At 50.8% G+C, this 20926-nt stretch overlaps 1 protein-coding gene across 2 annotated transcripts in view; it reads left to right on the forward strand.

Annotated features, from left to right (window-relative positions):
* The window catches only part of MORN5 (MORN repeat containing 5), a 33343-nt gene that overhangs the window by 5896 nt on the left and 6521 nt on the right, over positions 1–20926 (forward strand). For both annotated transcript variants that reach the window (XM_029203342.1, XM_029203343.1), the window contains one exon: positions 3675–3806. In XM_029203342.1, coding sequence (XP_029059175.1) covers positions 3675–3806 — 132 coding nt within the window. The remainder of the gene's footprint in view (positions 1–3674; positions 3807–20926) is intronic.

Genomic DNA, 20926 nt, shown 5'->3' on the forward strand with positions numbered 1-20926 from the left:
TCATTTACCCCACGTGTCTCATAAATAAGATCACTCGTGTAAAGTGTGCACAGCAGTGTCTTGCACGCACAGTAGGTGCACAGTATACCTCAGTTGCTGTCATTCATCAGATCAGCTGTAGCACCAACGTGGGCCAGCACCAGTGGAGCGTGTGCTCTGTGTATCGGGTGCCGGGTGAGGCCCTCTATAATCCCTGTCTAGTAGAATCTCCAGATGGCCCTGCCATGTCTGCCTTCCTAGTCCCATGTCACAGAGGAGGAAGCTGAGTCCACGTAGTCCAAACATGTTTCCAGTGGCAGAGCTCCCATGGGAGCCCATGTCTTCCTCTCTGAGGTCCCCTGCATCACGCTATGTCCCTGCAAAAATCGAGTTCCATCACAGAGGGCGACATCGGGGCTAGAGCCTGGATTCTGACAGCTTAAGGGGCTCATCCTGTGTTTCTGAGACTCGTGTGAGGTCAGCTGAACCTCAAGAGGCTAGACTTCGGCACAACCCAGACGACATATCCAAATGTGGGAAAATGATGTTGCAAACTGTAAAAAAAAAAAAAAATCCTAACATGAGATAATGGTGTAGTTGACAGAGCAGAGAGCTGGAAGTTCAGGGTGGGAGTCCTAGCATTCCCGCTCAGTAGCTGGATGAGCCTGGGCAGCTCAACCTCCCTGAGGACAGAAACCTCCAGAAGGCGCTCAGGGTCAGAGTCAGTCAGTGCAAACCCTGGCTTTGTGACCTGGATCAGAGAGCTGACCAGGTGAGACTCCTTCTCTCCCTTTGCTTTCCTGACACCTCACTCTCCCACTTTCTTTCTATCCCGTCTCCTTTGCAGCTTCTCCTCCCCTTGATTATTAATTTTGGGGTTCCCACGGCTCTCTGGCTTAGACCCTCTTCTGTCATCATTCTGTGCCTTCTCCCTACAAGCTGATTCACTTTTAAGCCTTCATTTAATTGAAATCAAATTGAAATCAAAATCCCTGAGTCTCAGATTCCTGCATCCAGCTTCCCCAACACCTACGTTTGGTTGTCCCTCAATTTGCACTGAGTTCATTACCTTCCTCACCAGCCCCCTCTCCCCCAAGGACTGCTCCCCCAGAGACTGTCACTCCCCCCCACCCCCAGCCGAGATAAGCCTAATCCTGCCTCCTCCTACCCCCGTGTGCAATCCATCACCTAGTCCTACGGATTCTGCCTCTAAAGTATATCCATTTGTTCATTAAACAAATATTTACCAAGCACCGCCGTGTGCCAAGTTGAGTTTCTTCATCCTCTCTGCCGCTGCCCTATTCCAGACCTCCATCCTCCGTCCTTCTTTACCTGATCTCCTAAGATCCACGCTTGACCCCCTCTGGGCCATTCTCCACTCTGTGGTCACTTTCATCTTTGAAGACCGTGAATCTGATTGCCACCAGCCCTCCAGTGCCGCCCCACTACCCTGAAGATAAGGTTCCACACTCTTAGAATGACCAGCGTGCTCTGGCTCTTGCGAGGTCCCCAGCCTCATCCCTCGCTCCCTACCCTTCTCGGATGTTCTCTCTGCTCCTCCAAGAAACCATGCTCTTGCCTTTCCCTCTGCCTGGAATGCTCTAACCCTCTCACTTCACCCAAATAACTCCTTCCCACCCTTCAGGTCTTAGCTTAATGCCCCTTTCCTGGGACCCTTCCCTGAATTCCCAGACTAGGCAAGTGCTCCCCATGAGAAATCACAGAGCAGCCACGATCCACTCCCCCAGCTCTGTCATGAGTGTCTCTCATGAGGAGCTGACTGTGAGCTCCTTGAGAGCAAAGGCTCTGTGTGTCCCCAGTGCTTAGCACATTGCCTGGCACGTAGGAGGTGCTCGATAGAGAGTTGTTATCAAGCAGGGACAATAATGTTGGCGTCACAGTAGGAGGTGACGGGTGCACTCTGGGTAGTTACAGCAATGCTGTTCACAGACGTTCCCTGAGCACCTGCTCTGTGGCAGACATTGGCTGGGCCCTGGGGGGCCGAGAGCTTCGAGGACACAGTCTCTGCCTTCAAATAGCTGCCAGTCTGGATGCCACTGGAGAACCTTGTGAATGGCTCCCCCTTGGCTTAGCGATGACTTTGTCATGAGCTCTTCACCCCAGCTGAGGCCTGTAGGCAAAGAGCTCCCGGCCTCAGGCCCTCAGCTCTCACACAGCTGCGTGAGGCAGCGCACAGCCTTCCTGCGGCCACGCCTTCTCCTCCAGCGGCTCCTGGCTCAGCAGCTTTATCCTAAGTACGCACTTCCTTCCCAAGTCCCTCGGCACTCTGCTCACCTCTCCAAAAGCCCCCTCTCAGCCTCAGCAGCAGGCATTGTTAGGGCCGGGGGGAGGGCATCCATGAGATGGGCTTTGGCAGGAGGCTTCGGGGAGAGAACTGGCTGTAAAGCGCTTGGCGTGGAGTGTGCCCTCAGTAACCATCAGCCAATAGTGTACCTGCTTATCATCGTCAGCCAACCTCAGAGCACCGCTGTGTGCGGGAGCCTGAGCTGTGAGTGTGTGCTGCGCTCGGCAGGCATCCAGCCCGCAGTCCAGAGGACAGGGAATTACAGACCCACTAGTAGAAGGAAACCAAGAAGTTACTTATTCCAACCTTATCTCCTTTCCTCAGGCCTCAGCGTCCAAGAGAGACAACACACAGGGGTTATGACCTTAAAGGTACACCGACTCCTGGTGGTTCCAATGTCCCCGGTTCTGGGAGGCGGTGCCCAGGCCCTCTCCTCCCCTGATATCAGCAGCTTAACGTATAGGCTACAGAGCTCAGTATCTAACCGTGGGCAAGTTATTTGACCTCTCTGAGCCTCAGTTTTCTTATCTGTAAAATGGGACCACAGGGTTGCTATGAGGAGTAAGCGAAATAGTAGGAGTCAAGCACTTAGCACAATGCCTGGCAGCTATTTTGGTAGTTTGGGTCAGGGTTCTTCATCACCTGATCCTTGCCCACGTGACCCGTTTCTTTCCTGCTGTTTTCCTTACACACACCCTGTTCCACAAGGCTTCCTGAGCAAGGCATGAAGGCTCATATCTTGTGGCCTTTGCTCACACCTTGAATGCCATTCCTCTCCCAGACATGCCTTTCTAGCTATGTGGCCGACTCTGACACATCCTCAGGGTCTCTCTGATTCCAGAACCTGTGCCCTTTTCATGGTGTCCCTAGAAATAGAGGATGGGGTCAAGGGAAGAAGATAGGGGGCTGTCCACGTCTAATCATTGAACCTATGAATGTGTTAACTTTACATGGCAAAAGGGACTTTGCAGATGTGATTAAGTCAAGGACCTTGAAGTGGGGAAATTATCCTGGATTATCTAGGTGGGCCCAGTGTAATCACAGGGGTCCTTATAAGAGGGAGGCAAGAGGGTCAGAGTGAGAGAAGACGAGGTGATGATAAAAGCAGAGGGAGAGGAGATGTGATGATGGAAGTGAAGGTCAGAGGGATGCATGGCCACGAGCCGAGGAATGCAAGCAACTTTGTTTCCCAGAACCTACTCATGGAGCCATTTTCAGGAAGTTCCTCTGGGGCCCTGTTTGTGGTGCTTTTGCTGTGTACCCTGATAGGGAGTGTGTGGTCTAGAAATGGGGCCGGATTGTCACATGAGCAACCAGCCAAAAGTGGACTTTAGGTTGGGACTGGATTTGACCTTGGTGGTCAGTTAATGATCCATGATATCCTTTCAAGGTATCTCTCAACTCACCAACATGGACCCGCCTAGAAAAATCCCTCCAGGCTGTTACGACTGCGGAGATGGCTTCTATAACCCGACCACGAGGATCGTCAAGGACTATAAGAATCACTTTCTGAGAAATGCAGGTATGTGACACATGTTCTCTCTTCTCTCATCACACGTAGGTTTGGTCTATGGCCATACCACCCTGAACGTGCCCAGTCTCGTCTGATCGCATGTAGGTTTGTGCACACGTGTGCACACACATGCATGCATTTAGCGAGAAAGAAGCTTTTGCCAATCATTGATTGTCCGAAAACTGACAAAAATTGATTGAATGTTTCACTCTTTGGAATTCTCATGGCTGACAAGTCTATACATAGTCACAGAGTAGGGCAGAGGGCATTAATGGTCTAACTGTGACAGCACATAAGTGTAGCACGGAAAGGATTCAAGTACTTATCTTTGCATGCTTCCCTGCAGCTAGTAAGTGCCTGCTGTATGCTAGACACTCTGCTTGGTCTGGGCACCAAAGCTAGCCACAAACCCCTCCCTCGTGGAGCTTATGTTTGGCAAATAGCAGACAAGTACTATGAACAGTTAATTGCATCATGGAATAAGCAAAATGAAAGGGAAAAACATGGCCCTAAATGGTGGTGGGGGGTAGTGGAGATGGGAATGGGGTCCCAGAGAGGTGGGAGTGATGCTGTGGGAGCACAAAGAAGTGCTATCTAATCCAGAACTGGAAATTCCGAGAAGGATTCAAGAAGGAAATAGCTAACCTGAGACCCAAAAAATGATGCGGAGTTGACCCTAAGGTGTGGGGACAGGTTTTCCAGCCAGAGGAACCAGCACAGGTAAAGGCCTGGAAAGTGAGTGATGCCATGTGGTCCAGGATGACTGCTGGCCCCTCAGCCTGGGGAGTACCTTGGAGGATCCAGAACCTCAGTTTGGTGAGTGAACACAAGCTGATCAGACTGAGAAGGACTGACTGACAGTGAACAAACTTGCAAGAGGCCAATGTACAAATAAGAACAAGAACATTTTCCTTTAACACCGTGATTCCTAATCCTTCTCTTTTCTAGAGTCACAGTCCCACTAGGAATAACCAAAACTATGGACCCTCTTCGTAGAAAAATGCCCACATATGCACACACACAAATATATATGTGTACACACACACACACACACACACACACACATATGCATTTTGCATATAGTCTTAAGGGGTTGATGGTTCCCCTAAAGACCCAGGTCAAGAAACCCTACTGTGTAATGAGAAAGAAACTGCCAGGTAGACCAGAAGGCCTGGGTTGGCTACTGAGGGTCTCCACTCCCTGTAGGGAAATTTACTCAGTAATTCAACGATGATCAGAAAGTTGCCTTGTGGTGCTGGAATAAGCGCAAAGGGAACCATCAGCTGATGGCGTGGCTGAATCCTGGTCCCCTCGCCCACTGGGTGCTGCTGGGGGAACATGGCAAATGCTTGCATTCCAAGTCCCTGGCACTTTTCTCTGACTTCTCATCCTCCATTAACAGAGTGTACTATATAGAACACTAATTCTGCTGGATATAAATAGGCTCCCATGAAGCTTCTTGATCAAATCAACTAAGGAGATACTGAGTTAAGTACTACTAAACAGCTTTACTTACTGAAGGGCTTCTCAGGACCTTTTAGATGCTGGTATACTTTGTAGTTTTCCTTCCCGGCACTTATTTCAAGTGTAATTAAATACTCATTTGTGTAATGAATTGCTTACTGTCTGCCTCTCCCACTAAATGGTAAGGTCCCTGAGAGCAGGGACTCTGTCTGTCTTGTCTCCACTTGTACCTGTCCAGTGTCCAGTCAGAAAAACAAAGAATTTAATATCAGGAAATTGGTTAAGTAAGTATTGGAGAGCTGAAAAATCAAAAGGAAGACATTGAGGTGACAGAGAAAGTAACTGCAGGAAGCAGCTACCACCTCAAAACTGGGGCGGCGGGGGGCGGAAGCAAGAGATTGGGTTATTAGAATGTAGATTGATAGAGGCCCCCCCAACCAGGAGCTGCATCCCAGACTTGTGAGGAGGGGGCACTGCCCAGGAGGGCCTCTGGAGAGAGAGCACAATGACGCTGATTCTAGGAGTGTGGGGAAAGCTGGAAACTGGAAGTGAAAGGCCACTGCTGAGACACCGACCAGAACAGCAAGCAAAACAGGAAGGAGCGTGTCCCCTCCCCCTCTGTCTGCCTTGAAGCACCTGACTGGGGGCCAGCTGGCAAAGGAGAAGTATCCTCCATGCGGTCCCAGTCCCAGCATCGCCAAGTAGAGTGCAGAAAGGTAGGTTTGGAGTTGAGAGTCAGTAGCTTCATAACTGGCCCCATCAACTGCTTTTTGTTGCTCAGCATCCAAACACACTCTTCTCTGCTGCAAAGATAACGCATTTATGCTCTTTTGTATTACAAGTTGCAACTATCCTTCCTACTAATACAAAGATGCTCTCACCACCTCCTCGGAGAGGGGAGACCTTAAACCCAGTAGACGTTGCATCCATCTTTGAGTGATGTTATCCCTTGACAGTCCTGCCTAATCTACAACCTACACGCCACTGCCAAGAATCTTCCTATAAAATATTAAGGGGAAAAGAGGAAAGAAGAGAAAAAAAATTAGTTAATAAAAGCAAATATGTAGATAGATAAATGATATAGATACCGTTATACATAAACATACAAGCAAGGAAGAAAAGCTGTATCGTCGATACAGTCCTCTTCCTATAACTGGTCATGAGGCTGTAGTTAATACTTATAAATTCCTTTTTCTATTATAAATTCCATGTTCCATTTGCTTTCTGCCCACATTTCAGTTGGTCTGGTTTTTTAACACGTAGGGCGACCCACACCTTCATTCTTGAGGGGTCTGAATCCTTACTGGTCCTGCCTTTTTTGGTTGTTTCGTTGGTTGGTTTAGTTTTGCATTCATTTTTACTATTGGCAGTGGAAGTACTAAGAAGTGCCCTAGAGAACCCCCTTGGGTTCCATACAGTGTCTCCTTTCCCCAGTAACAGCAACCCAATTTCCACCTGGCAATCGAGATCCCTCACTCCAGCCAGAAATGTATTCCCCTACTTTGCCTGTTGTTTCAGTGGCATAAGGTGCGAAAATGGCTAGGTGGCTGTTTCCACTTCCAGTTCAATCGAACCATTGTTGTATCACTTGGTGGGACCATTTCTCCTTGAGAACTAAGGCCTCTGAACCAACAAAGTTCAAAGTTACAGGAGAAAGGAAGCAAATTTTTTTCTTAAAAACAGGCACACTGCTGTAGCTCCAGCACCAAGCACAGACCCAGGCACATATTAGGTGCTCATTAACTGCATATGAAAAAAATAAATTAAGGAATGAGTGTGTACTGTGAATCTCTACCAGAGAGATATATTTACATCATTTCCTAAAATTATTTGACCATAAAATTAGTTGGGAGATGGGGCAGCAGGGAGAATTTTTATGGCACTACTGTTTTGGGGAATTCTGTGTTAGCATAATCTTTCTTCAGTTGTTGTACAATACAACTGATGCATTTTCAGTTTTCTAGATTTGAATTGTATTCAAATCTTGCCTCACTGAGAGGACATGCTGGTCCTGTGCAGGTTCACAGACTAGTGGAGAAGACAGATACAGAAAAATATAATCACAATATCATGTGATGTGGGCCCTGGTGGGGGGAAGCCCTGGAGAATGGTGGGGGGGGATGGGGAGGGGGAATTGATCACCTGTCCGGGGTGGAGGGTGTCAGTCAGGAAAAAGGTCCCAGAAATGATAGGTCTTTTCTTTGGCTGCGCCACATGGCATGTGGGACCTTAGTTCCCCGACTAGGGATCAAACCCGTGCCCCCTGCAGTGGAAGTGCAGAGTCCTAACCACTGGACCACCAGGGAATTCCCCAAGTGATGGGTCTTAAAGGATGAGTAGGGGTTTCGTAAACAGGATCGGTGGGTAAGGGCATTCCAGGCACAGGGAACAGCATGGGCAAAGACACAGAGGCATGAATACGCATGGTGTGACTGGGGAATCAGAAACTGTGGTTCCCAGAATCCTGTGGGCAAAAGCCATGCTTGATGATAAACTTTAAAATGCATCATGGGGATGCACAGAGGATTTTAGGGCAGTGAAAATACTATGGATGATACTATGATGATGGATAAATGTTATTATACATCTGTCCAAACCCATAGAACATACAACACGAAGAGTGAACCCTAATGTCAACTAAGGACTTTGGGTGATTATGACGTGTCCATGTAGGTTCATTAGTGGTAACAAATGTACCATCTGGTGGGAGATGTTCGTCATGGGGGAGACCGTGCATGTGTGGGGCAGGGAATATACGGGTAATCTCTGTACCTGCCTCTCAATTTTATTGTGAACCTAAAACTGCTCTAAAAAATTAAGTCTTTTAAAAAACTGCATCGGGGAAGGGAAGGCCATTCTTAGAAGGGCAGACACTGATTATTGTTTGGGTGACAAATATTTATTGACCAGTTGCTATGGGTCGGGCTCTGTGTTAGGCATGAAGGTGACAGCGGCATCCTAGAGGCTCTCAGGCAGCAAGAGAAAGTGACAGTGAAATGGATCGTGACAGTTCAGAGTTGCTGCAAGAGAACCTGGTGCGGATCCCAAAGCCTGGAGGCCAGCAGGCCAGGGAGGTTTCCTGGGAAAAGCAAGATCTAATGTGAAACCTAAATCAGAGCAGGCAAGTGCATCAGGGTTGGGAAGAGTGTTAAAGGCAGAGGGAACAGGATGTGCAAAGGATTAGATGGGGGAGAGCACTGCACATCTAAGAGGCTACAGGTCGCTCAGGAGCGTGAGACACCAATACGTCAGGGGAAAAAGCAGGAGAGGAGGCTCAAGAGGGCCGGAGGAAAGATCACAGGTGTCTTGTCACCTGAGGGCCATGGGGGAGTAAGGGAGGGTTTTAGGCAAGTGGAATAGTAACTGATTTGTCCATTAGAAAGATTTCTCTTGTTACATTAGAAAAGGGGCCAAAGGATAGGACATGGGAGATCCTTCCAGCAAGATGGCAAGAGAGGGGCATCTGAAGGGCCACAGGTCCCAGGTTCCAGGCTGCCTGCTGGCTGACCCTGGGCCAGTGCCTTCCCTCTCTGGGCCCCTTTCTCTTCATCTGCAAAATGAGATGGTTGAACTGGATGATTTCTAGGCCACTTCTAACCTTAAAAGTCTATGATGGAGGAGGAAGGGTATTTTGGTCCTGATACTATAGGACAGATCAAGTTCGGAGTGTCCTGAAAACCGCTAAAAAGGGGTCTCTGTTAGTAGCCACCTCGTCATTACCCTTGACTCGTCTCACCCTGCGGGGACTGATGTGGCCTTCTGTCCATCTTCTGTTTTCCCCCGGGGCTCTTTCTCCCCTGCGTCCCAATCTGCCCCGTAAACGGTGCTTCCTGTCGGCGTCCTGGAGGCTCAGGACGGCTGGCCGCGTGGGCCCGAGGCGGTGACTGAGGCCATCCCAGAGTAAACACAGTGGCCTAAGCCACTGCTATTATGAGGCACGTGCCACCTGGGTGGGTCAGAGCCGAGAATGCTGCTTTATAGGAGGTCACAGGCTGGGGCACCAGCAGAAGGGTCGCCTTTCGCTCAGAACTGCCTCGGCCCCTCACCCACCTTGGGCTGGCTTCTTTTCCCCTGGGCAGAGAGAAAGCCCTGGATGGCTAAGCTACAAATTGCTAGGCTGTGAGCACGCTTGACAGATCCAGGTTTGCTAGACTTGGGTTTCCAAGTGTGCCTTTCTTAACTGGAAAGGACAGTACGTACTGCCGGATCACCGCAAGAGTTGAAATCCATCCGTCTGCTCATCCAGAAGCCTTTGAGTGCCTGCAGTGCGCTAGGCTTTGGGGAGCAGGGCAGGCAAGAATTCTCTCAAACTGTGGCTCTCAAACCGTTGGACCTTGGCTCGTATCAGGAATGATGTACATCATGACCCAGAACACACACAGACTCACACTCACGCATGTATTCTTACGTGAGATGTGCTATGATAGTTTCTATCCAGTTTTTGGTTTTTTGTTTTGGTTTTTTTTTTGCCTTACGGTGCAGCATGTGGGATCTTAGTTCCCTAACCAGGGATCGAACCCACACCCCCTGCATTGGAACCGCGGAGTCTCAACCACTGGACACCCAGAGAAGTCCATATTTTCTATTCCGTTTTTTAAAATGATGGTTGCTATGCACTAAATTGATTTCACAACCTTCTTAAGGGTCAGGACCATTGTTCTAGGCAGCCTTCCCTGACCAACCCCTCCCTCCCCGCCCCCCGGCCTCCCTCCGTCCTGTCTGTGTGAGATGTCCCTCCTCTGTGCTCCCACAAGCCTCGCAGCACTTAGCCCATGACAGTAGAAGAATCTCTATTTGCCTGTCTTCCCCACTAGACTAAGAGCTTCTTGAGGGCGGGGACCGTGTGTCTGTGTCTGATTCAGCCCTGGGTGTTCTGCACCTCACACGGGTCCCACAAGTTGGAGGTGATTCAACGTTTGTGAAAGAAAAGCAGGCAGGTGGGCAGAGGACCTCCCTCAGATTCTTCAACAAATTATACAAAATTCAGTCCCCGGCACATAATAGACAACTTATTTTCAATAATAAATATAAGCCATTATATTTCTCTGCACCTCCAAATTTGTAAAGCTTAAGCATTAGAGATCTCAAACCAGTGGCTCTCAAGCCAGAGTTTTTGTTTGGCTGGCCGCACGTTTGAACTGGCATGGGTTTGGGCACCAACAGGGGGCAAGCACTGCCCAGGTTCCCACCACTCCCTGCTGTCTGACCCCCATTAGCACCTGTCATTGTTTGTCCCGGGGTGGGGGGGGATCACGCCATGCCGCACCTTGCAGGATCTTAGTTCCCCAACCAGAGGTTGAACCCCGGCCCACGCAGTGAAAGCATCGAGTCCTAACCACTGGACGGCCAGGGAATTCCCAGCGTCTGTCATTTCTTTAAGGTACCCCCCTTAAAGCCTTTGAGCTTATGACCCCTGCATCTCCTGGGAACTCTACATGCATCCTGTGAGCTGGGAATGGGTGTGTCCTGAGATTAGGAATCCAGGTCAGGGAGTGATGAATGACAGACTGGTGATGGTGAAGCTGGAATTCTAACCCACTCCCATCTTCCTACAAGTCCTGTGGTCTTTCCACTCCACTCTGATGCTGCCTCTGTTGGGACCATAAAACTATAAAAGACAGCAACTCAGTGTAGGCAATATTGCAATTAATACAGCAGACACAAAACAAAACAGAGACTGAGTTAGGAGCTCCCTCCCTCTGGTGTGGTGGAGAAATGTCCAGGACCTAGAACACACACATCCGGCTGTCCTCTGGTCCCGGATCTGCCACTGGCCAGCTAGGTGGCCATGGGTAGCTTACTTCTTGTCTCCTCTTGGAGCCTGTTTCCTCATCTGTAAAATGAGCATTATAGTAGTACTTAATCTGGAGGAATTGTGGTTAGAAAAGATGGAGTTAAGTAAGCAAAGTACATAGCACAGCACCCAGCTCAAGGCACGTGTCCGGTGATCGGTAGTTGAGGCTGTTATCACTGTACTGATTACTGACTCAGGCTGGGGGAGAGAGAGGAGAGTAAGCCCTGGGGTTTGTTAAGATTTCTCTAGGTGTTTGAGAGAGGAGAAGGCTCTGAGGGGACATGTGATTGGACGTGCTAGGTCTCTCTGCCTCCTCAGGGTTTTGCTGGGGAAATGAAATCCTGCTGAAACTCCGGGGTCTGGAGACTCTTGATTACGGGGTTCAGAGTGCCAGTCTACCTTTCACCCCCCGTCTCTTCCCACCCCATGGTCCAGCCCAAGCAGACTAGCTGCCCTCCATTGATCAACATGGCTCTATTCTCACATCGTATGTTCCCCCTGCTGAGAATGCCCTTCCCCCTCTCTCCCCCCCATCACAGTCCTCATCTCTCCATGCTCAGCACACAACAGAAGGCCATGGTTCACCTGCAAGCCTGGAAGAATGGCATGCAGCTTCACCTGCCCATCCACAGCTCAGGGTCACGAAGCTGGGGAGGCTCCTTACCAGGCCCTCGCTAAGTGCCTTACCTGCTGATCTCTGCTCTTCCCAGCATCCCAAGTGGGGAATTTTCAGGAGCCAGAGTTTGCAATGAGAAGATCTGGTCTCAAATAGGTTAATAACTTGCTCCCAGTCACACAGCTGGCAACAGAGTCGAGTGGAACCCAACTCTGTCCAAACCCTCTTCTTTTCCTTCTTCTTGCCAGCTTTGTGTCCTAGCTTATGCTTTCTTTTTTAATATATTTTTTAATTAATTTATTTGTTTTTGGCTACGACTCTGCGTTGCAGTGCGCGGGCTCCTTATCACGGTGGCTCCTGTTGTTGCAGAGCACGGGCTCTAGGCGCGCAGGCTTCAGTAGCTGTGGCACATGGGCTCAGTAGCTGTGGCTCGTGGGCTCTAGAGTGCAGGCTCAGTAGTTGTGGCACACGGGCTCAGTACTTGTGGCTCGCGGGCTCTAGAGCTCAGGCTCAGTAGCTGTGGCGCACGGGCTTAGTTGCTCTGAGGCATGTGGGATCTTCCCGGACCAGGGATCAAACCCGTGTCCCCTGCATCAGCAGGCAGATTCTTAACCACTGCACCACCAGAGAAGTCCCTGTCCTAGCTTATTCTTTACTCGGCATCTCCGCTCCCAAACAGGGCTGTGTCTCACTCACAGGTGCTCCTGCACCAAGCACAGTTCCTGGTACCAGCGGGGGAGCTCAGTGATGCTCTAAATGAATGAAAATGTCCATTTGAGAGTCTTGAGACAGGAACACCACAGTCCCCAAATGAGATGCTACCTTTTTTATAAAGGGTCCTTTACAGACTGTGGGCCAGTAGGGAAGCATTGGAAGACATTTGGGATAGTTACCTTTAACATAGTGGGAAATTGGGAGATTAACTCTAACCCTTAGCCCTCCTGCTCTCCCCTTTCGTTCCTCTCGGGAGGGATGCGCCTGAGCCGCGCTGGCAGTGTGTACGTCTCTTGGAGTAGCTGTTGCTTGCCTCAACGTTACTATCAGGAATCATTTGCAAAATAACTGCACCACTAAGCCTTCCCCCCTCCCCGCAATTAATGACACCCCATGCGCGTGTCTCAGATGAAAGGCACATTATTAATATTCAAAGGAAAAAACGCTCGTAACCATTTTAACATATACAACTAACAATGAACTAAATTTGCTTTGTGGAAGACAGAGAGTGAGCATCCCAAATTAGTTTATGTAAAAGCTGAAATTCCTCCCCGAAAGGTCTCAGTACCATCCTCAAAGAATATCCTGATCATCAGAAATGCTGTCAAGATTCCCGCCAACATTATCCCCTTTGTTGTCTGAAATGTCGAATCAAGCACATCTGGCAAATGTCCTAGAGCTCACAAATCTTTCAAACAGCATATAATTCCCAACGGTTAGAGAGAGAACGCCACCGCTTAATCGTGCTCCTCTTCAAAATAGCACCAACTTTCCTTCAATCAGAAACAATGGCTTGGGCTTCTTAAAAATATCGCATACCAGTGATTATTTGCAGAGAGGGCCCCTTTGCGTTTGAACCTGTAGGTTTCAGACAGAATTTAAAATCAAGATCATGAGCCTCGTTTGAATGTATGCTCGGGTAAATGGATGATGGGAAGAAGCAGGGGTGTGAATCGGGGTCCAAAGAGTGACCTGGCCTGGGTGATTTGGAGGTGACAGCTGGCTCCACCAGGGGAGGATGAAGATGGTAGGGGGGTGGGGTGACAGGTGGCACTGACTGAGCCTTGACCCTGCACCAGGCACTCAACTACAGGGGAGGGGTGTATTCGCATGATCCCTGTTTGACAAATGAGGAAACTGAGGCTCGGTGAAGTTAAAGAATTTCCCCAGAAAATTTGGCAGGAACTGGGATTCACACTTGGGCTCATCTGCCTCCAGAGATTTGCCTCTTTCCACTTTGCCCAGCCAACTCCAAGACTGTCTGTCCACAGAGGCCTGGGCATGGAGCTCCCAGACATTGGTGTTTATCTGCTCCCCACCCAACTTTACAAAGCTGCATAGTGAGCAGCTAGAAGTGAAAGGCCACTTGGCCTTCTAAAGTTTTTCTGGTATCATTTAAACAGTTGAAAACTAGAAGCATCCCAAATGTCCAGCAGGAGGGAACTCATTAAATAATATATGATATAGCCTCGGGAACTCCCTGGCGGTCCAGTGGTTAGGACTCAGTGCTTTCACTGCCGTGGGCCCGGGTTCAATCCCTGGTCGGGGAAATAAGGTCCTGCAAGCTGCGGGGTGAGGCCAAGTAAAAGATAATATATGATATAGGCTTACAATAAAATACAATGCAGCCATTAAAATGGCAGTGAAGGAATGGACCTATTGATATACAAAGGTAGCCATAGTTTATTTCAGGTGAAAAAGCAGGATAATAATAATAACCACCACTTACTGAGTGCTTTCTATGTTCCAGGCACTGGTTTGACCACTTTACATAATTCATTTTCTTTTATCTAGGAAACAGTTGTCTTTATTATTTCCATTTTACAGATGACGAAACTGAGGTGGGGTGAAATGCTTTGCCCAAAGTTACCCGGGTGATAGGTGGCAGGGCTGGAATTTGAATCCAGGTCTAGCTGACTCAGAGGTAAAGATGACATTTGAGCTGGTTCTGAATGAGAAGCTGGAGTTTATTAGTGAAAGAAAGGAAGAACCAAGGGCCTTCCTTGTGGCCCAGAGACATAAAAATATCCAAGGAGTGTAAGATGGCAGTAGTGGTTCTTTTTCCCTAGATAGTTCTCTGCCCACTTTATTGCTCAAAAACTGGCCAAGGAACACGAGTCTTTCAATGCCACCAACAAACCAAGACTCTTCTCATCTTGAAGCCTCTGCCTCCACCTGACAGGTGGGAAAGCTGAGACCCAGAGAGGGAGGATGACGTGCCGGACCCCACACAGCCTGTCTGTGTTAGGGCCGGGGCCGGACCCACCTTCCCACTGCCAGCCAGGGCTCCTTCGGCAAACCCAGGCTGCCCCCCACCCTGCTTCCCCCGTGGTTTCTGCAAAATGGCCGAGTGTCCTGCCCCGCCCCCTCCCGCTGTCATCTCTCCTCAAGACAAAAGGCAATTTACCCAAATGTTATAATCACCTGGAGGCTGGCACGCAGGGCCGTGCCTGCCATATCTGCAGTACTGTTAGCAGCACCATAATGAAGGCTTTGTGGAGGGATAATATCACACTTGTAACTGCCAAAGAAAATGCCCACACGGACCACAGATCCCGGCATCTGCTTTAAGCAAAAGGGGTATGAAGGGAATCATGAGTATCAAATGCCTTTACCGTGCCAGGGACTTACCACGTCCCAGCCCTTTGAGGAATGCATCATTATCCCTATTTGGCAGATGGGGAAACTGAGCCTCAGAGAGCAAGTAACTTACTGACAGGAGCAGTTACTAAAGGGAGGAATCGGGACTTGAACCCAGGCATCTCTGACACCAGAGGCCACACTGTGAACTGATATGAACTTCTCTGAGAGTCTGGCAAAGCTGTGGACCTTCTTCTCCCCAGAGACATACACTAGAAGCCACCCCCCTCCCCTACAGAGGGTGGGATTGGCCTGTCAAGGCCCTTTTGCTCTAGGAATGACAGCCTGCCCTGCCTTGTGCCCCTCTCTGACCTGCGGGAACCGCCCCCTGCCTGACTCTTTTCCCAGTTCCAATTCCAAAGGCCCTGGAAATTCCCCTTCCAGCCATTGTGCCCACAGGACTCTGACAGCAATACATCCCCCACCCCCCACAGCAGCCTCCTGGAAGCATCCAAAGGATACAGCTTCCCCTTCCGTGGCTGGAGTCCACCCGAGCCAGCACCGCCGTGGTTTGTTTCGTCTCCTTTAATAGAAGTGGATGTGAGGCCAGAGCCCAGGGGGCAGGAGCCTCATCTCGCTTCCTCAGCCCACACGCTGGAACCCAGGGCAGTTGGCTGAGAGCCCTGCTCAACCTCAGGTCTAGGAGACGCAGGCAGGGTTACAGGCCGGCCCCAGGGGCTGCCAGATCTGCCCTCAGACCCTGGCTCTGCCATTGGCCGGCTGTGTGATCTCAAGCTAGTCTCTTAACTTCTCTGAGCTTCAGTTTTCTCATCTGACAAGTGGGGGTAGAACTACGACCTTCCTTCCAGGATTGTGGTGAGTGTTATTGAGATGATGCAGGGGATGCAGCAAGAGCAGTGCCCAGCCCACGAGGAGCTTAAGGCCTGTCAGAGATAACAGTTGGGATTATTTTATATCCCAGGGACTAGTGCTGGTTGAGATGCAGGGGCCTCCTTAACTCCATGCCCCAAAGGGAGGAGCCAGAGTGACCTTGGCAAGCTGCCCTCTGGCCTCCTCCCACCTGCTTTTAATGCCAATTTCGAAACTGGGCTGGAGGCCTGCAGTCCCCTGCTCTCTCTAGCCCGCCTTTGGCACTGTTCTGGATGTGTCCCCGTCATCCTCAGCATTGCTTATTCATCTGGAGCCTCACACCCTCTAGGATCCCCCCAGACGCGGGCCCTCGCTGATCCCCTGCGGATGCCAGCGTCTCACCTGGGGGCCACCTCAGTGCCTGCCACCTCCCCAAACCAGTGGGGAGAGATGCATAAACAGTCACAGGACCCGGGATGGGCACTCTCTGGATGGAAGCCTAGAGCCTAAGTGTTCAAAAGGCTGCAGAGAACCTCCTGCCCCTCAAAATATAGGTCAGAAAGTAACATAACAGAAACCATAAAAAAAGTACATGGAAGGAAATCCAACATAAGTCTATATTCTCCATGATGTTTATATTAATGTTTAATGTGGAATATCAGATTTGAGATTCTTTTTTTTAAAATAAATTTATTTTATTTATTTGTGACTGGGTTGGGTCTTCGTTGCTGCGCACGGGCTTTCTCTAGTTCCAGTGAGCAGGGGCTACTCTTCATTGCAGTGCGCGGGCTTCTCATTGCGGTGGCTTCTCTTGTTGCGGAGTGTGGGCTCTAGGCACGTGGGCTCAGTAGTCGTGGCTCGTGGGCTCCAGAGTACAGGCTCAGTAGTTGTGGCACATGGGCTTAGTTGCTCTGCGGCACGTGGGATCTTCCCGGACCAGGGATCGAACCTGTGTCCCCTGCATTGGCAGACGGACTCTTAACCACTGCTCCACCAGGGAAGTCCCAGATATGAGATTCTTTCTCCGAAAAACCGGGAGTGCCCTGCTTTGCTGGTGCCAGGAGCCAGAAGCACAGTGTGCTGGGGGAGCACAGAGAAAACGGTAAGTGTGTCCCAAGTCAAGTTGATGTTCTGGAAAAGGTGGTGTTTGGCTAGGCTTTAAAGGTTGAGAGGTGGATTTTGCTGCCTGGAAAGGAAGGGAAAACATGAGCAGAGGCACAGAGACGCAGGGGCCTGGGTACTCAAGATGGAGCACCTGAGACCCGCTACTGTGTTGGGAGACAGAGGAGTAGTCAAGGAAGGCCTCCCTTAGGCAGTGATGGACAGACTAGGCTTTGATGGGTGTGTAGGAGTGTGTCTGAGCTGGGCATTCAAAGCAGAGGGACCCAGTGTGGGCTGGAGAGAGGCTTGAATGCCAGGTTAGGGAGCTTAGCTTCAATCCTTCAGACAGTAAAGACGTGGTAGTTGCAGAAAGATTTTTCAGGGAAGTCTGTAGTGGCTGAGGGCTGCAGCTCTGGAGATAGACTTGGGTATGAGCCTGTACCCCCTTATTAGCTGATTGAGCTGGGACATATAACTCCATCTCTCTGAGCCTCAGAGCCCTCCCCTGTGAAACGGGATAATAACACTGACTTTGGGGCTTCCCTGGTGGTGCAGTGGTTGGGAGTCCGTCTGCCAGTGCAGGGGACACGGGTCTGAGCCCTGGTCCGGGAGGACCCCACGTGCCGCGGAGCAACTGAGCCCAAGCGCCACAACTGCTGAGCCTGCACTCTAGAGTCCGTGTGCCATGACTGCTGAAGCCCGCGCGCCTAGAGCCCGTGCTCCGCAACAAGAGAGGCCACCGCAACAGGAGGCCCCCACTCAACACGACTAAGGAAGGCCCACGTGTAGCAGCGGAGACCCAACCCAGCCAAAAATAAATAAATTAATTAATTTTTTAAAAAAATCTTTAAAAAATAATAACACTGACTTTGCAAGATTGCTGTGAGGATTAAGTGAGTTCTAGTCTGAGATCCGTAGGTCCTTAACATCCTAACATCCCTCCTGGCCATCCGCACTGTCCCAGCCTTAATTCTGCCCCCAGCATCTGCCACCTGGAGGACAGGCCCAAGTGCCAGGCCTGTCCCTGTCAGTCCATCGTCCACACGCAGCTGGAGAGCAGGGGCAGAAGGGAGCAGAGGGTCAGAGCAAGGGCCGACCAAGTGACCTTGGCCTCAGCACTTGTCTTCCCAGCGCTGCCTGTGTACAGCGGCCAGGCATCACAGACATCTTTAGTGAACACAAATGCAATTATGAGTGCTTGAAAAATAAAAGTGGGAATCAGGGAAACAAGAAGAATAGCAATATAGATGGTGTTGGTGACTTTGCACCCTCCCCTACTTAGCACACACCTGCTCTGGAGTGAGTGTGGGAGATGTGAATCAGTTGGTCTGCGTCCCTGTGCACCTCCTGTTGTGTGAGCACCTTGCCGCACACAGGCTGATGCTAGTATTTAAGGATGTGTATTTTTTTTTTACCAGTAGGGCCCATAAACACAGGCCAGCTATGCATCTGGACCTCAACAGCAGGAATAACTCTCTGTCCCAATAGTGTCAGAATCCCAATAGTACGACACTTAGTGAGACGTCCTTCTCCGGTCTGGGGCTTTCCTAAGAGATTCCCAAGGGTCATTACGACCGTGGGCACTTTTCCCTTTACCCACCAACTGGAGCATCTGCAATGCCACCTGAGACACCAACTGTGCACATAACAAAGGTGGTATGAGAATTGCATGAGATCGGGCATGGAAAGTACATGCATGTGCCCGGCACATGGACCTGATCCCAGCTCACCATGTTCGTTGCCCAGACTCACCCTCCCCCGGTCACAGCCCGATCCAGCCCTAGGTCTGACCTTGAAGGTCTCAACCCAATGGTTTCAACATATTAAAACAGAATGTAGCCACGCTCCCATATTAAATGTAATTTTTTGCTGTTAAAACTTCGAAAGGATTTTTCAGACTTTGCTTGGTAGATGGTATGACTGCAAGACTTTAACAATTGGCTGTGATTTCTTGAGAGCCATGTACACACTGGAGAATTCTTGACAAATGAGGAAACCAAGCCTACGAATTGATTTCAAGTGTAATAACATTGTTTTGATTTCCAAATTTAATAATTAATTCAGGCTTTATGCATTAATTATAACATTTATTAATTTCAGTGTTGGAGTTTCCCTTTCTGTGTTTCAGAGTCAGTCATTTTTTTCCCATGTCTCTTACAGTTGAATAGGCCTTGACAAGCTTGTGGGTGCTGGGCCCTGCCCCTCTAGTTCCCCGTGGGTGAAGCAGCCTGGCCTCACCACACCCACCCCTACCCCCTGGAGACCTCCACCCACCCAGCCCAGAAGATTCTCCTTTACAGGGAAAGCAAGAGCAGCCCCGGGCCTCCCTTCCTGCCCGATGGTGGGCTCTGCCTGGGCAGCCACCCGTCAGTCAATATTGGAGACGCTGTGGCCTTGGCCTCTGGCCACACCTCTGCCAGCAAAGTTCAAAGCCTCTTTGCAGGGGTTGGGACAGGGATGGCCCGGCATTGGTTGCCGCTCTCACCCCTGCATTTGCACAGAGGGTGTGGCCGGGCTTTGGGGACTGCATCTGCCCACAGCCTGGGGTCCCAGGTTTGCCACGCACCTCTCACCCCAGCCACAGTTCACACAGCCATCTGAGAGCGCGCTGGCCTTGACCCCAGGAAGAGAGGGCAGCCCTCACGGCAGAGCTCCTGCCCTGGAGCCTGGCATGGCCTGGCGTTCTGGGTGCGCGCCGAGCTGTCACTGCAAGCTGCACGCCTCCTCCCTTGACATCTGATCACACACACACAGACTCAGACGCTCACACACCGCCTGCCACTCACCCAGCCACACACCGTGTGTCACACGCAGGCTGAGGGTCCCCATACGGGCGCACTCTCTCTTCACCCTGCGCCTCAGACAGAGCCACTTACACACTCACGGCACACCGATGCACGCTTGCACACATTCACACTCACACTTGAGTAGGTTCCCACACTTCGACGGAAACACGCCCACTTGTGCCCGTGCACACACAGCCTCATCAAGTGTGACCTTCACACCAGCACTCTGTGCCCTTCCCCTCCCCGCTTGTGGAATGAGGTGGGGAGACGGTTCGCACCCCAAGCCTTGGTTTCCTCGTCCTGACTGGGGCCAATGCCTTTTACTCACTGAGGAGAGGACGGACGTGCCCCTCTTCCCACAGAGCCCTGTGCTTCCCGGGTGCTCGGCCAGTGTGACCCTCATCCCCTCTCCCGAGGCTGGACACCTTGACTCACCTGGTCTCCTCCCTTTCCCTGTCCCCACCCGAGGCTCCCGCACACCAGGTGGCACTGCAGGTGTGCTTGCCCAAAGGCATGCCATGAGCTAGCGACATCTGGCATGCGGGTGCCTGATGACCTGAATCAGCCCGTTTGCCCTCTCTGTGCTCGCCTGCCCCAAGCTGCCCCTCGCTCTGAACAAAAGCACTAGTTGAGCTGCGGCTCTTGATCCTTGTGTAAAGACCTCCGCCTCCCCAGCGCCTCCCTCCGTCCCCGCAGGGAACCAGATGTTCCAGGGCTGCTGAGTTCCTTAAGAACACCCCCTTGAAGGTACCCAGTTTGGGAATTAAAGGCCCATCGAAATGATGATCTGAGCTCACACTTCCTGGGTACCCACCTAGGGCCGTTCAGCCCTGCCAGTCCCCAGTCTGCCGTCTGCCAGAGGTCTGGTTAAACCCACTGGACAGACAAGGAGCCGGCTCAGAGAGGGGCAGTGACTTGTCCAAGATCACCCAGCAAGATGGCGGCAGGGCTCACAAAGGACCCTGAACTCCCTCCAGTCTATGCTGTGCAGTCGCAGGGGCCCTGAAGACAGCTTGCAAAGACAGCTTCCGGCTTTCTTTGGTTTGGGGCATTTCCTGTGCCCCAGGCACTGCGCTAAGCACTTTTCGGGAATGACCTCAGTTGATCCTCCCAGGAAACCTTCCAGGCAGGCACCTCCGCAGATGAGGAAACGACACCCAGAGAGGTGCGAGGCCATCTGCCCAAGGCCTCTGAGCTAGTGGCG

This window comes from Monodon monoceros, unplaced genomic scaffold (genome assembly GCF_005190385.1).
Source record: "Monodon monoceros isolate NGI ecotype Baffin Bay Population unplaced genomic scaffold, NGI_Narwhal_1 Super_Scaffold_5, whole genome shotgun sequence".
Lineage (NCBI taxonomy): Eukaryota > Metazoa > Chordata > Mammalia > Artiodactyla > Monodontidae > Monodon > Monodon monoceros.